This window comes from Phalacrocorax carbo, chromosome 2, assembly GCF_963921805.1.
Source record: "Phalacrocorax carbo chromosome 2, bPhaCar2.1, whole genome shotgun sequence".
NCBI lineage: Eukaryota > Metazoa > Chordata > Aves > Suliformes > Phalacrocoracidae > Phalacrocorax > Phalacrocorax carbo.
Genome location: NC_087514.1, coordinates 155944390 through 155960966, shown reverse-complemented (window position 1 = coordinate 155960966; position 16577 = coordinate 155944390). Strand labels below are relative to the sequence as shown.

The 16577-nt window shown below is 42.7% G+C and overlaps 1 protein-coding gene across 2 annotated transcripts in view; it reads right to left on the bottom strand.

Annotated features, from left to right (window-relative positions):
• The window catches only part of ADARB2 (adenosine deaminase RNA specific B2 (inactive)), a 322814-nt gene that overhangs the window by 20737 nt on the left and 285500 nt on the right, over positions 1-16577 (bottom strand). For both annotated transcript variants that reach the window (XM_064444990.1, XM_064444991.1), the window contains one exon: positions 3636-3804. In XM_064444990.1, the coding sequence (XP_064301060.1) occupies positions 3636-3804 (169 nt within the window). The remainder of the gene's footprint in view (positions 1-3635; positions 3805-16577) is intronic.

Here is a 16577-nt window from a genome sequence, read left to right as displayed (position 1 = left end):
AGAATATTATTCACTTTTCTGAGTAACTCTCTCTGTGCTTGGGTGTTTGATATTCTGATAACAATGTCCTGTGCAAATAATGCAAAATGATGTATATTTTAGGAGCTACTGCCTAGGTTCTCAAGAGGAAACATTCCCTAATAGCCCAGTGCTCCTGAGGGGCTTTCTCAAGCAATAAAATACATGCCAGATTTTTGTCAAATCTTGCTTATATAAATATGAATTTCTGCTTCAGAGATCTTTTTTTCTCATTGAGAGACAAGACCAGATGATGTGCAACCAGAGTCCTGCATCCAACATCTGAAGGGTCAACTGTCTATGTGGTAGAGCAAATATCAGGAGTCTGAAGTGTGGCACAGAAACCAGCTACTGATCTCTTCAGTGGGGCAGGAGCGGGGAAAGGTCCTTCACACCACAATCTCCTCATCCACTGAACAACTTTCCTGACTGTACTTTCTATGGCCAGTGGTGAAGAAGGCAGAAAACAGCCCCATATGTGGTGAAACGAAGGTCAGGTGAAGAGAACTTTGAATTCTTCCTCTTACAGGTGAGAATAAGAAGGAAAAAAATTGATTGTAAATCATATTTAATGTGGTAAACTGATTTTTGGGATAAAGTTTATTGAATATGCTATATCTTCTCACCACTCCTTGCCAAGCTCTACATAACATTTATAGCAGCCAAAAATCTCTGGCAAAATTGTCATCGGTGACCAGCTCTGAGGGGACCTCTTATTTTCTGCCATGCAAGATTTGGCGTTGTGAACATTTCCTGCAGTACTGGTGCTTTGTTTCCACTAGCACAGTGATTCTCAAACTAGAACTTGTGAACTAGAGCTGAAGTCATGCCACAGATATACGTAATTAGGAGCCTGGTGGAAATAAAATTGCAGAACCAGGTCTCACAATGTAACCACAAGAGAGGAAGGAAGGGAAAGGCATGACCTCCAAGTGCAGCCGAGGTTGGGAACATCCCTAGATAGCCTTAAGCACTCTCTCCAGAAGCTTTTAGACCCTTCATGGTACATGCCATCATGGCACTGCCACCAGCAGTCTCTGGACTCCATTTACCTTTATCAGTTTCCCTTATGAAAGGTTTGGGTTTTTTTTTTTTTTAACATTCAACTCCATACTCTCTACTTAATAACTTTGAATTTTTCTCCTCAAAATCCCTGTCTGAGTCTCTCATCTGGTTTCCGTCACTTTTAGCTATGAGTGCTGCCTGCACCAGACCCACAAATAACCTCTACTATGATAATTTCCCATCTCTATCCTTCCCCTTTATTATGAACGACCTTTCCTTGTTCCTTGAAACTCTAAGCCTTCATCCATTTCTGAACCTCCAAGCTTACTTGATCTTTTCTCTATCTCCTAATTCAGCAGTGTTTCTACCAATTTTCCCTGTACCAGAGCTCTTAAGCTGACCAAAGGAGCCCATGGTACTTGGAAGTGTTGTGTTTCGTGGTGGGACAGAGCGGAGCTTCCCGGCGCCGGATGCCAGCAGATCCGCTGGAACACACACAGAGTTAGGAAATTTGTCAAGAAGATGCAGTCAGAAAGGCCAGCTAGGTTGGGAATGTCTGAGATGCCCTGTTAAATAAAAAGACCCAACTAAATCAAACTACTGAAACTCTATGGATTTTGGGACCCGTAGCTGAGGCACTGGCGGCTGATTTTGGCACACCACAGCAACCCTTTAACTGGACCCATCATTGCATGCATGGCTGTTTGCTCTGTAAAATGTCTTGCATATTTCCTCGGTGCAATGCAACATGCAACTATCCAAACTTCTGAAGCGTTTGTAGTGTCACAACACTACCACCATTCTTACAGATGATACTTTTTCCACTCCTTTTCTAGCCTCGGAGCTTTTAACTGTCCCTGTTGAGAATAAACATCTGCTGTTCAAAGCAGGGAATAACAATTGCTGTTTTTTTTTTTTGTCTAGGAAAATCCCATGCCCATTTGAGTTACAGTGCAAATAAATAACAACATTTGCAATAATTCATACATCATTGCAATAATAATATCAAAGATGAAAGCTGCAATATTTTTTTATCCTGGAAAAACTGTTTGGTAGACTCTTTTTTTCTTCACAGACTTGAATGCTGTTAGATGCGTGGAAACAAAGAAAGGATTCACCGAAAGTGCTTAGCAGATGCGCTTGGAGAAAACCCAACTTCTGAGACTGTGCATTACAGTCAACATCCCCATCAACAGCAAATGAAATACTGTTTGCAAAGCTGATATTTAATTCACTGGCTAATGACATTCAAAGCCACAGAGAGTGCAGTATTTCCAGTCTTGAACTTACATTTTTTTTGAGTCCATATAAGTCTGAATTTGGAAAACCCAACTACATCTAAAATCAGTGTGGGAGATCCACTGAAAACAGTTCGGGTTTTCTGTTATCTCTTTATGAATAAATGAAAACATTATGGCAGAAGTTGCTCTTTATCCTTCATGCAAACACAACAGTTGTGACAATTACACTTAGCAGAGGGTGGATTTTGTGCGTCTGTTAGTATTTCCATTTGCTGGTTCAGTCATACATTTTTGTGCCAAAATGGCAGGCATTGCTAAGCCTACAGACTAATTTAACTTCAGCAGGTCATCCGGTTGAAGCTAAGAGCAGGATTTATGCATTTGCATTAAACAAAAACTTTATGCTTTTTTGTAGGATTATATTTATATTGGCCTTTAATAACTGGGCCAAATTCTTAGCTGGTGTAATTTAACCGAGTTCTTGGGCATGATACACAGCAGAGAACCCCACGGGGGTTGGACAAGATGATTTCCAGAGGTCCCTTCCAAGGCCTACCATTCTGTGTGAATTTGATCATAACATTTACATTTTAATAGCTGTAATGCAATGAATTTTACATGTAGAACTGCATCTATAGCTACTGCATATAATATATATAATTATGAGCATAAGTATACATGCATGTATAGATATATACTAATATTATAATAAGCATGCATCCAAACACGCACACACTTTGTTTTCAGTTTGTGATAACCATCACTTGCTATTAGTCAATGTCCTAAATTGAGAATGGTGAATGTGTTTACATTTTATATGCCACCATGGAATAATTATGAAATATTTATTATACAGCAATTATTCTATATAAATATATGTTGTGTTTACAGGACGGAGCCGGAAGCCAAAGAGGGGGCTGTGACATGAAAGTTCTGCAATGACATTCAAGATAGTAGAAATATTTCTAGCAGCTTTTAGGGCACTTTATCTAATAGGGTGCAGATGAGCTAAGTTTATCTGCATGATGGTTGGATTGCAAGTTTTGTGGTAAATGATCCAATAAGAGCAGAGTAGATGTATTTTATTTGCACACTGAAATTCTATTGGCAAAAATGCTGCAAAGAGGGTTTATATTTTTGTCACACTGTAAAAAGCAACTAACGACCCATGGAGAATTTGGGAAAATGTCCTATTTACATTCCATCCTATTTATATGGTCTGTTTTTGCATACAAAGGAGGTCTTTGTTTCCACAGGGTTTGTCAGCACCTGCTAGTCATTCCCCACTAGTAGCCATAGTCCTCTGTGGCATCAAATTCATTTCCACATGCAAAGAGTTTTGCAATGTATATACATCAGGTGCTACGGTACCTGGCGATTTTGTCTGTACAGGACATGGTGATGAGCTGCTCTCCCAGCAACACGCCATCCCACGTCTGAGCTGCGTTATGACACCGGACGGGTATGGTTCCTTCTCCAGACTCAATCTTTGTTCGAAGGTGCCCACGGTATTTTCTCACTATGTGCTTGCTGCTGTTCACTGCGCAAAATAAACATGAGAGGCAATAATTAAATGTTTTTAGAAAGCAACTGAGAGGCTGTGTTCATGCCATAACTTGCATTTGCTGAACCACCTGTGGAGGTCCTTTAAATTAGATGCAAAATTAGATGAGATTATAGCCCAAGAAAGCAGCACAATGGAGATAAGTATGTGCTCTGTAGCATGGTTGTCTTTTCACATCAATCAAAACTTTCACAAGGCACATGCTGATCACATGCTCCCGTTCCCATTCCCTTCCATATTTAAGAAGAACAGAGGTGCGCTGTTTTTTAAAGAAGCAGTACAATTTCATGTTTTTAATCCATGCTTATAGGATTGAGCTGTGTCGGGGGAATATTTGGAAAACCTTGTTTCAAAAAGTGTGATCAAAGACGCACCTGCCCGACTCAATCCAGTCCAATACTCTAGTGTGATATTCAGTGGCATTTTCTCAATAATTTGAGAACAGGTTCTAGTTTGTTACCATGAAATTTCACTGATAATTCTCAAAAGCTCAAGTTTTAAGCTCTGGATCAGAAGTAAATAAAAACTTCGTAGTTATTAATTGCTTAAATTCCCTCTATAATCTCCCTAATGTGAGGTACACTACTGCTTTCTGCCATACCAATATCTTTTATGCAATTACCACTGTGTCACTTCAGTGATATTATATATTTGAGTGCAGGGCAGCTGCCTTTGGGGTGGTGCAGGGTGAGCAGCTATGCAGCTACTGCAGATATGCGGTACATTTCTAATGTACTTCACCCTCCTTTTTAGGAAAAGAGGAAAACCGAGGTCCATTATCAAAATCACTCTTACCCTCTTTATATTGCTACTTTACCCCTGGATATTTTGGTTGTAAAAGAACAGCAATGTAGGAGCAAGGGTCTCTCACTGTCTTACTCTCAGATGGTTTCACTGGAGGACAACTTTTTCGTGAAGCAGACCTTTCACAATTTCCCTTTAGCCCAAAGGAAAATAATGAAAGATGGTACATGACGGTCTTTGCTTTCAAGGAAAAGGAATGCTGCTTCTACAGATGGCTTTTGCCCCTATTTCCAACTCTCCAGTGTGTTTTTCCATGGCCTGCCTCTTAGCTGGACCAGAAGGCTTCTGCTTGTGAAGGTGATGATCCTCAGCCCTCAGTGGGCTATGGGGCTGCCTGGGTTCCTGGCACCAACTAACATGGGGGTGTCACAGGTTGCAGGGCTGATGGAACCTCTGGCTGTGAGCAGCAGGCTCTGTGTGTGATCCCTAGCTGCCCGCACTCCCCCTCTGTCATTTTTTACTCTCTTTGCTTTGTATGACCATTGTCTGTGCTGTGAGCTCTGGTGGAAGCAATTGATTGACTTTGGCTGCTGCCAATGGATGGTTTACAAAAAGGGAATGGGAAAATAAATTGCTTCGGCCCATTGGGATTAGCAGAGGCAGCGAACACGTGTAGAACAGCAGAGTCAGCTGTGACCTGCCAGCAGGCAGGCAGCTGAGCCCCCACCAATCACTGCCTCTTCGCTTCCTTCCTGCTTTTTTAAAATCTGAGATAAAGATGTGAATGCCAGCAGCAAGCTGGACCAGGTATCAATAGGATTGACTGGCCATGGTCAAAACCAATTTCCATCTAAAACCTGGCTCCATCTTGTCCAAAATGTTTGCAGATACTGTTGGGTTCTCTACTCAGCGCTTGTCAGGCCACACCTGGAGTCCTGTGTACAGTTCTGGTCCCCGCTGTACACAAAGGGTGTGGACAGGCTGGAAGGGGTCCAGAGAAGGGCCACCAAGATGATCAAAGGACAGGGAAGCTGCCATACGAGGACAGGCTGGGAGAACTGGGTTTGTTCAGCCTTGAGAAAAGGAGGCTCAGTGGGGATCTCATCCCCATGTATCAGTACTTAAGGGGCAGCTACAAAGAAGATGGAGGTTCACTTTTTACAAGGAGTCCCATGGAGAGGACAAGGGGGAATGGACACAAATTGCTCTTGGGGAGATTCCGATTGGACACCAGAGGGAAATTTTTCACAGTGAGGGCAGTCAACTATTGGAATAATCTCCCCAGGGAAGTGGTTGACTCAGCCACACTGGACACTTTCAAGAGTCGCCTGGACAGGGTGCTGGGCCATCTTGTCTAGGCTGCGCTCTTCCTAGAAAGGTTGGACTAGATGATCCCTGAGGTCCCTTCCAACCTGGGATTCTGTGATTCTGTTTGTTTGTGCTGCTTTGGGACCCAAGTGTGGGCAGGAATGGTTACTGCACTGCCATCCCCAGCAGCAGAGGTATCCCAGTGGGGGTCGTGGGGGTGCTTGCGCCCAGTTGTCACAGAGCACCTCACAAACTGAGACACTGCTGTAACCACCAGACTCGGAGTATTGTGGCTTCTCAAACTTCAGTCCTAAGGGAAACTGGGAAGAGGTAATGAAGAGAAATAAAAAATTCAATAAGCAAAAATGCCAGACTTTCAGAAATGTCTCAGACCCCTCTCCCCTCAAATTGCTGGGCTGTGCCAACACTGTCGGGAAAATATTTTCATGGCCTAGTGTGCTGATCCTATGTACATCCCTCTTGCCTGGGATGCCTCCTCTAGTATAATTTAGAGGATGCTTTTTGGATGGGATTAGCTATCTGGGAACTGGTCCATATTTTTCTTGGGACTCTGCGGGGAGACTAATTTTTTAAAAACTTCAAGCAGTGGTAAGCAGCAGTTTTTACTGTTAAACAACACAGTCGTGGGGAAGATGCCATGGAATTTGGACAACAAAAGGAGGAGGTGATCGCTTCTGCTTAGCTACCACATCTCACTGAACAACAGCAAGAAATGTATAGCAAAAGCACTTTTGCCTTAGTCTGCACACACCGAGAACTGGCGGCATGGCAGAGCTAGACCTCTGCCAGGGAAGCAGTGAAGAGTGACCCAAGAGACTATTGCTGTTTCAGCTGGTAGAAAGTTTGACTTTAAGCGAATCAGTTCTCTTTTCCTAAGCTCTCCCACAGGTATAATGAACATAATAATGCTTCCTTCTTCTGCAAATTCATTTAAAGGTACTGCTTAAAAACTATTTATGAAAACCAGATGTTATCCCTTCAATAAAGATCTACCACAGGAGTCCACCTATTGGATATCCCCCAGGACAAAATGAATTTTTAGTGTTTCTTTCTCCATTTTTATTTTTAGAAGAATGTTATCTCTTGCTAGGCCTTTCCCTCCCTATTTTCCATCCCTTTCTACATTCGTCTCACTTTCTCAGGAACCACTGTGACCTTCCCCTGTAGGTGCATTGGTCTCATAGATTACTCTCTTTTATTCAGGCAGTTCACCACATTGATACACCTACATTTTGCATACATGCAAAGGGACATGCGACTGCTAGGGAATTTTAGTGACTGCATTGCAAGGTGAGCAGCCCATCATTTTTGTGAATTTGATTTCACTGTGTAAATATTACCTAGTGAGGGGCAAAGCACCCCACAATATGCTGACAGAGATAAGGAGAGAGATGGTCAGCAGCCCTGCAAACAACTGTTGAGCATTTAGGGAATTTAAAGCATAGACCAACAATTTGAGGGGAAAGAGATCTGAAACAAAGCAGACCGGGTGACCTGCTTATTTAATTTTTTATTTGTCTATTTGGTCTTCTCCATTTCCCTCAGGACTGAAGTAAATACAAAGGCCAAATTACTCAGCATCTGGTGGTTGTTGTAGCATCTCAGCCCTGTCTTGCAAATACCAGAAAGTGAATAATAAAATTTTTAAAAGCATTTAGGAAGTGCATGCAAGTGCACAGACCATCTCAGTTTCCAAATGCTCATCTTAACTCTGTCCACGTGTCAAACTTTGCTTCCCGTAATGCGTGTTCTACCCAGGGTGCAACCAAGCAGACGGCATTAAGCAATAGGATTCAGGCAGCTGTGGCCAGTGTACTCTCACCCTGGGATACACTTCCACGGAACTGATAAGGGGTTTTAGCTGCTCAACTGCTATTAAATTCAACGGATAGGGTGTGACTAAAACCCTGTGCTGCACTGCCTGTCTCAGGCTGCTCATATTACTGGGATAGCTGGCACACATGTTCCAAAAGATGATCTGTAGCATTCATATAAAATACTAGTAACCCAAAGCTCTGAATAATTTCAGATTGACAAAGATTAAATAAATCCAGATCTGCAATTGGAATGCACTTAGTTCTTTTTTAGCATGTCATGACGTAGCACAGGAAGATATAAATATTGAACAAAGAAAAAGATGAGGCTCTGTTTTTTGCACTGAAGCTGCAGGCAGACTCTAACACATAAACTGCTTGCCAGCATAAAAAATGCAGTCCACTTGCTGGGACAGCCTTCTATGTATCATTTTAAAGCAGTCTCAGAGACGTATTTATGCAACTTAAAGTTACAAACTACAGCCTACTGCTGTTCTGCTCTTCAGTATGATCAAAGCATCAGTGACTATGAGTATTTCTGATCTTTGCTGTGCTGGTTCTCCAACTGCTTAATCTCAACTAATTGCAGGGGAGAAGGCGTCTGAGGATGCCACTTCAACCAGAACAAAATGTCAATTCAAACCAGAATTGGAAAGGACAAATTTAAAAATCATTTGGAGTGGATTTATGATGTGTGCTACACTCAGATGTGGAAATTACTCCTGAGAGTTCCTAAGGAAAAAGGCACTGGATTATTAATTATTGGATTAGAAATTTACACAGGTGCCTTGTATTTAAAATCAGTGAAACCCACTGACTTCAAAGCTCACCCCTTATTTTCATATTTTCTGCAGGACCAGTTCTGTCTCAAATGGTAATGAAAAAACCCACTGCATATTTATTATTTAGTTGAAGAGTGGAGAGGAAATGGACGGTGATTAAACAGAATCACATGAGTAAGGCTCTGTCTGAAATTTTGCATGACTGCCTCAGAGGTTCATTTTCTATTTCCCTGCTTCAGTGGAGGCTGTTCTCTCCTCATGAAAGAAGAAATAAAACAGCCTATCTTGCATTTTTTCAGTGCTGGACTCTCCATTCATCAGCATGGTTTATAAAGCTTCCTTAGAGTGGTTTGAAACAAAGGGGTGGAAAGAGAACTGTTAACATCTGACTGCCTTTATATCTTGATGGTTATTAGAGAAGAACTTTTCTCAAGCAGATGCTGAACAAATGTACAGTATTACTGTTTCTGGAAGTGTTGACATGAGCATCATGGCACACTGAATGCTTTGGATGTGTCTCCTTTGCTGGGTAGGGTGGCTGGTCAAATAACACCCCTGCTGTGTGAGAGAGACCTGCAGAGAGAGAGGCCGAAATATAGTGGGCTGGCTTTTGAAAGCAAGAAACTTTAGGGATATTCCGAAAGAAGACTGGATTTAGGAAAAAAAAGATGTGCAAATCTGATTTGTGGCTTCTGAGGATAGGTTTCATCATGCTGAGGGCTAGACAGGAAAAAGCAGTGGTCTTGTCGGAGGGTCTTTGGTGCTACCTCTGTGGGAAGTGCAGGGATGCGTCCTTCCTGGGAGGGAACGCAATCATCTTCCTTGCACTTGTTAAAAGTACATCAAGTTGAATCCTTAATATATGCTTTTAAAATGTAGGCCAGGAAGCCTATTGCATCTGAGTGTAGTCCCAGGGGAGCTCTTCTGCTCACTCCCAGAGCCAGGCAGAGCAGATCCGGGGTTTGGACCCTATTACTAAGCCCTCTATACATATATAAATACCGAACACCTACACTCTCTGAGAATGTTACAAAGCCTGGGGCACCTATAATTTGTGGAATGGAAATTAACAGCTGAAACTGAATTTCTTTACCTTTTCCCTCCTCTCTGCATATTCCTAAAATCCTGGCTTGGGACTGCAATCAGGTATACAATGACTTAATAAAAGACATTTCCTTCAGTGTGTTATTCTTTCTCCTCATCATTATCTTCAAATAACATTTTTGAATCTTTCTATTTCTTCCATAACTTTTCATCTGCCAGTAATTTCAAATGATGTACAGACAAGGTGTGAAAGTAAAGACAGTTTGCCCATTCGTGTTTCATCAGTATGTGGTGTTTCATCCATAAGAAGAATCAGTTATGGGAAAAACTCGAAGCTTGAATCCAAAAGAACAGAAAGAAAATGACTGCATTATTTGCTCTTATCTGTTTCAAGTACATATTAATTAAATTATGAGTTTTGGTTTGAGCTGTATTGTTAGAGATAGTAACTGTAGGAAGGGTGTAAGAATGGTATTCCATCATAGCAAAGTTCATCGCTGAGTGTTTTAATGAAAACTCTCAATTTTGTTTCGTCAAAATGCCTTCATATATGGTCATTGAGGGGCAAAATTTCATCTGTTCAGGTGACATAGCATTTTGCAAAGACTTTTTATTATTTTTGTAGAATACTATGAAATGTGTTGAATGCTCATCCTAGGGACGCGTGCTAGAATACCTTTATGAAACTATCTGCTAGAGTGGAGAATGTCACTCTAACACATGAAATCCATTTTGCCATTGTGCTAACTTCTAAGTAAGCCCTGGTCTCTCAGCAAGCTCTAACCCCTTGTGACAAAAAAAAAGAAATCTGAGAAATGAATCAAAATATGTACCCTACAAATTAGTTTTCTCTAATGTCTGACTTTGAGGAACCCCCGGGATCAAAATGTGAGTAGCCAGTTAAAATTCTTTTTAAAACAATTTGTTGGCAATAAAGTCATGCGCCGTTTCCTCTGAGATATATAAATAACTGTTACAGGCATAGAGGAGTGAGCAGCACTGGGTCAGCCATGGAGGAGATCCTTGATGCCACCTACAAACCCAGGCTGCAAAAGCCAGCCTGCTCTGCAGTAGAAGTGTATTAGTATGTTGAAACCAAAAGCACAAGATTTATTAGTGGAATTAAGATTCCTTGCATGTGGCAATCAAGGAAAGTACAGCTCAAACACTTCAAGATTATTATTTTTAATTACTAGTTGCTCCTCTCATCTAAAATCAGATGTGCAACGCCATTGTTTTGGAACTGCAGCTGCCCCCGCAGAGCAAAATCTAGAGACCTGGCGAAGGGCTGTGCTTTCACAGTGAACTGTTGGCAGAGAAAAATCCTGCCTCTGAAGCCTTCCTGAGCCTTGTCACCAGCCACAGAGGCACACTAGCTGGTCTCCAGCAACGATCAGCTCACCTTTGATAGTGTGGGGAGCTGCTGCTGTGCCCAAGTCAGCGGCCAAGCAAAGCCAGGGCAGCGGCTGGAAGCTGCGTGCGGCAAGTGAGATGCCCCATCAGCTGGAGGCCAGTGGCGACCCGTTGTTCGCTTATGTCTTAAGCTATGCATCATTGTATCTTTCTTTTTCCTATTTTTTTAAAATGGAAAGTGTTTTCTCTTAAAGCTAGGCTTTATCTTTTAAATATACTTTGTGTGAAAAATTGTCAGCATCACTGGAATTGCCCGTTTGGTGAAAATTCTCTCCCCTGCCATGTTTTAATCAAAAAGTTTACACAAACATAAAGTGAATGTGTTATTCATCATAACCCTCTTTCTTTTATCAACAAAACATGCTGTTATTCATGTGGCTTTGGGATTTTTGTTGTTGTTGAGAAATTGAAATCTTCAAGAGTGATTTAAGAAAAATGCTGTGAAAGAAGTCAAAGAAATAAGAAAACAGAAAATGAGCCCTGTGAGACAGAAACAGTCAGCCCCCCTGTGATTGGTATGAGCCTAGAGAGGCTCTGGTTCCTGCTGTATCACCAGGCATACCCTAGCTCAGCTTCTGGAGCTGTAAATGGAAATTAGTGAGTAAAGACCTACGGTCTCTGGCTGGAGGAATTCAATCTAGATCATCAGAAAATAGTCCCAGTTGGCCTTAAAAATCTATGGATTGTAATTACTAAATTATTCTGAATAATTATATAATAGTGCTTAGAATATATAGTGCTTTCCATTTTAATATCCTACTCCAAGCGTTAAATGTCTTCCTACAAAGTTATGACAGGTGGGTACCTTTTATTGCCATTTACAGGTATGGAAATAGAAACGTCCAGAGTAAGGTGAGTTGCTCAAGAAGTACCAGCAGCGTCATGGTTAGGATTAAATTGTTTTTCACTCTTACGCAGCTGCTTTCAGATTTCTCTCTTCATAAGACTCTAAGAAACTCCCCAGGAGTCTAAGAACTTTCAGAAGTCCCACAGAGATATTAACTGGACCTGGAGTTGCCTACCAAGCTTTATAAAACCCAGCTCATGAGCTTTACCTGTGACTCCCATTCAGTGGAAGGTTAAATTAGACGAATTAGATCCGAGTAGGTGTAGTTTTTGCCCACAGGGTTTTTTCCCAACTATGTTTTGATCTGTTCCACCCAAAATATGTGCTGTAATTAGGCACATGTCTCTAGCAGAGTGTGGGATGTTGGGGGTGGAACTGGGGCAGCTGTGTCCAGGAGCATGTGGTCTCTTTGTCCCTGTTTCAGGGGACCTTGGAGAGCCTCAGACATTATTATTCCTGGGGCTGGACAAAATCAGGGACAAACAGCTTTTCTTGGTGAAATTTTCTACTGCTATTCTGAAAGCTTCTCAGCCATGGCCTTTTGCTGATTAACGTAGTCTTTTTATCACATCTGAACATTGCGTCCAAATGCCGTGTTTTACAAAGCAGCAAAACCCATAACAAAGCAGAATCAATAAATACAGTGCAATTCCCTTTGGCGATTCAAGCGTTCTGTTAAAATTAGGATCTGATTATAGTTGTGGAAACCTGTTTTCCTGAATCCTAACAAACACATTTTGCTTTACATGAAAGCTTTTCAAAGCTGTGGCCAGAGCTGGCTTTGAGCAGTCCATAGTTTCCAGTATATTCTTTCTCTTTTCCCAGACAGACACACACTGTGCTGACACATTCTTCTAAAAAAACTTATTTTCTACTTTAAAACTCCCCCTGAAACAACAAAACCCAAATAAGCAAAAGCAGCCAAGAATATCACAAGGAGAGGGAATTGGGACATTTTCAATGCATTGTCAAAGCTAGAGTTTTCTCATGATGTTTCGGTTCTGACAAAGTTGTATAACAGAGATTGAAGAAAGGAAGCTGTCTAGTTCAGCTGAAAGTGAATTCACTGCAGCCCTGATCCAGGGCTTGGGAAATACAGGTTGAAGTTCTTTGAGTCTAAAAGGCCTTGAGTGAAAAAGCTCACCCTGAACTAAGCACGGAAGGAAATGAAGTAGGGTTTCTTCTACCCCTTGTTAGTGCGTTGTTGACTGGGACACATGAAAAATACAGGATACAATTCCACTTTCACACAACTATTTTGTTTCAAAAATTTGCCTGACAGGTTTTGATTTCTTTCCAGTCAGTAGTTTGAGACCTAAAAATTGTTGATGAAGTGAAGTGGTTATTCACTAGTCAGCTTTAGCAAAACTCCACCAAAAACCTAACTACCCAGCCTGGAGGAAATTAATAACAAAATATGAAGCAATAGCAAACTTTCACAGGTGCATTAATTGGCACTGAAAGCTTTAGGACCTCCAATGCTGCAAAACAAGAGTGTCTTTCAGAGGTGTATTCTGGGATCAAGCATAATAATACTAACAATAACCCACGAGTCCTTTCACAATCTCACCACACTCTTTCTAAGCCTGGACATTACTAGTTTCTCTGTCAGGTTCAGGGGCTAGAGCTGACCCTAGGGACTGGCAAAAGGTTTAGCATGGCAGGCTACGTAGGGCATCAGACCTTTCCTTTAGATTACCAAAAGCAATGGGATTTCCAGCAGCCAGAACACCTGGACCAGGTATTGGCAGACTCTCTGGTACTGCCCCTCTGCCTGAGCAATGGGTCTATCTGAAAACGGAGACACAACAGCTGCTGCTTCTGCAGCTTTTCCCTCAGGTGGCATGAGGAGGGCTGCAGGGTTCACAGCAAAGGGCTTGGGCCAGTCCCTGCCTCTGCTCCTTCTGGCTCTCCTGACAAGAGCCTTTCCTCTCCTCTATCCTCCATTCTCTCCCTCCCTTGCAGCCGTGAAGGAGCAGATAGTGAGTAGGAGATGCTGGGGGAGGAAAAGCTTCTTACAGCATGGGAGATAGGTCAAACCAGTGCCTGCAGGTCCTGTGTGGGTGCTGTGTATTGGAAGAAGGAGAGGAGCTCCACTCATCCCGAAGCTTTCTAGAGTCCCCTCACCCCTCACAGGCCTTATGTTGTTATTTCTTGCCCACTCCCCCGTCAAAGCTGAACATCATAGACTCCCTCCTGCCAAACCTTCCCATCCTCACCATGGCCGTCCTGTCCCAGGGTCCCGCTGATGCCTTTTAAACACACTTCTCCTGAAATACCTTTGCCCACCTTCTCCAGAAGAAGGCGCCTCCCCCCCTAGTTCCAGCATGGACTTATGTTGGGTATTGGGGAGAAATCTCTGAAATGGCTACATGCAACACCACCTCCACACCTGGGAAGCCCTGAGCTAAATCAGACCACTGCTCAGATCTGCAGTTCTTGGTGGGCCAGAGGACCGCTACACCTGGGCTGGGCTCTGCTGTCTTTGTCCATCCCAGCCAAGAGCACACTTCACCTCTGCTCCCAGCCACCGGAGATGTGTGTAAGTAAGTGATGGACAGCACTAACCATCGGCGACAGCCCTGTGCCCGTGCTTTCCCTGACCAAGTTAACTTGAGTGAAAGCAGCCACACTCTGAAACAGCATTTCAGCAGCCCAGGAGGATTGAGTTAGAAAACAGGGCAATTACTTATAAAACCGGTGACTGCTAACAGACCCAAGCAGGGACGTAAGCTCCTTGACAGACCAGCTTCTGGTCAACTGTAGAAAGTCTTTGCATTTATTTTGTATTTACTTGGGTAAATGGAGGCTGTGTCAGTGGCACAAGCAGAAGCAGACATCGCTTCAACACCATTTGATCTCAAAGGAGGTTAACAAACGGTGCTGTGCTCACACCCTGAACCCAAATCTTTTGGATCCATCCCAGTCTAGTCTTAATGAAGTGAAAGGATAATTTCTCCTCACCTTCTTTAATAACCAGCTCCCTAGCCACTGAAGTAGTCCTACAGCCTCATGCTGTGCCTGCAATTTCTGCAGCATCGTTTACATGACAAAGCAATCTGGGCTGACCACAATAATTCATCCAGTGCTAGGATTATTTCTCCTGAGGCAGTGTTCAGCATTACAGCCTACAGTGATGTGTGCATTTTTTTCTTTCGTGCTACTTCTGGGCATGGTTCTCTATGATAATTTTGTTCTGAGGTCCCCCAAGGTATTGTTCTGCTCAGTCATATGAAAAATAGGAAAATAATGCACCTTCATCCCAGTTCCACAGACAGGCTATTCATCAATGTAAAAACAACTTTACAACCTAGGAGGAAGCTGCTCTATGCACCAAGTAGCTACGAATTTCCAGTATGGTCTCCCAAGCTGCAGCAAGCCAGCAGTCACTATGGAGCGATACGATACCTGGCAGCACTTGTACAATAGAAGCAAACAGTAGTGTCCAAGCCCAAGGGATGATGTATGGTTGCCTCTGATTTTTGTAACGGGGGAGTGTATCAATCTGCTAGGACCTGCATTTTCTTGTAGTTACAGATATCTAATTTCTTTTCAGATCATTGAATTTAGATGGTCCTTGAAATACTTTTCCCTTTTTATAATCTTACAAGAACAGAGTTTGTCAGTCTGAACAAAACATGGGATTGGCAGAAGAAGCCACAGATTTATTCCCCTTGCATGTCCAATGATGTTCACCAAACCCAATGCTTTTGGGAGGGATTTTAGCCCAGCTGGTGCCATGAGCATCCTCATTGTACTTGCATCCTGATACCTGCCTGCAGGACCCTGAATACAGACTCTGGGGCTGAAAGTCTCCTGACAGTCACAGGGGATCATTTGTGTTCACCTTTGTAGATGGACAGGTTCCTTAGATGGCTTCTATTTGACCCTGGCCCTCTCCAGCCACTCTTCTCAGGATATGACTTTCAGGACTCTGATCTGGAGTTCATAAACTGATGCAATCTGGATCAGCTTCATCTGAACACAGAGCGCTGAGTCATGGTGTGAGCAGGGCAACCCTTCGAGGCAGCCCCAGCTTTGGGGGTTAACACACAACATTTTATCTGAGAATGGGATGTAAAATCCAGCAGCAAGTCACAGGCAGGGAAAGCACAGATTTGCACAGTGAAAGCACATTTGAAGTAGAAAGCACACACTTGTCTTTCTGGGTACTCTTCTGTTCCCCAGCCTTTCTGAAAATTGCAGTGCACATCTCCCCATCGCATCACCTACCAAGGCAATGATCCAGCTCACGTGGTTGCAAGTGGATCCTGTTTAGATGAGAGCTCTGTCAAATGTGTGTGCATGAGAGCTTCAGCACAGCTGTAGGTTAATAGGCAAGCAGGAGGAAGACCCCATGTGGAGCAGATGCAATGGTGTGTTTCAGACCTAAAGGGAGTGTGGGATAAAACAGGAGCTGGGCTATCAAGGAGTCAATGGTACAAGGCAATACAGCATGTTAGCAAGAGACAGAGAAGCAGGCCAGGGAGAAGGGAGACAAGCCTTGGGGAAAATTCTGTTTGTCTCTTTGGCAATCTATGTAGTGAAAAAGTGCCTCTCTAGAAGAAAGATGGACAGTGAGGTAAAATCCTGCCACAGAAGGAAGAGTGGGGAAGTGGAGGATTTATTAGCTCTTTTTTTTTTTAGGCAATTCATTTTGCTTTTCAAGAGGCTCTTTAAAAAAAAGGCAATGAGTCAAGAAGCCCTAAATTAGCTAGGAAGGCACTTCAGCAAATTAAGGGCTTGATTATTCTGTGGTTTGCCTTAGATTTAGGA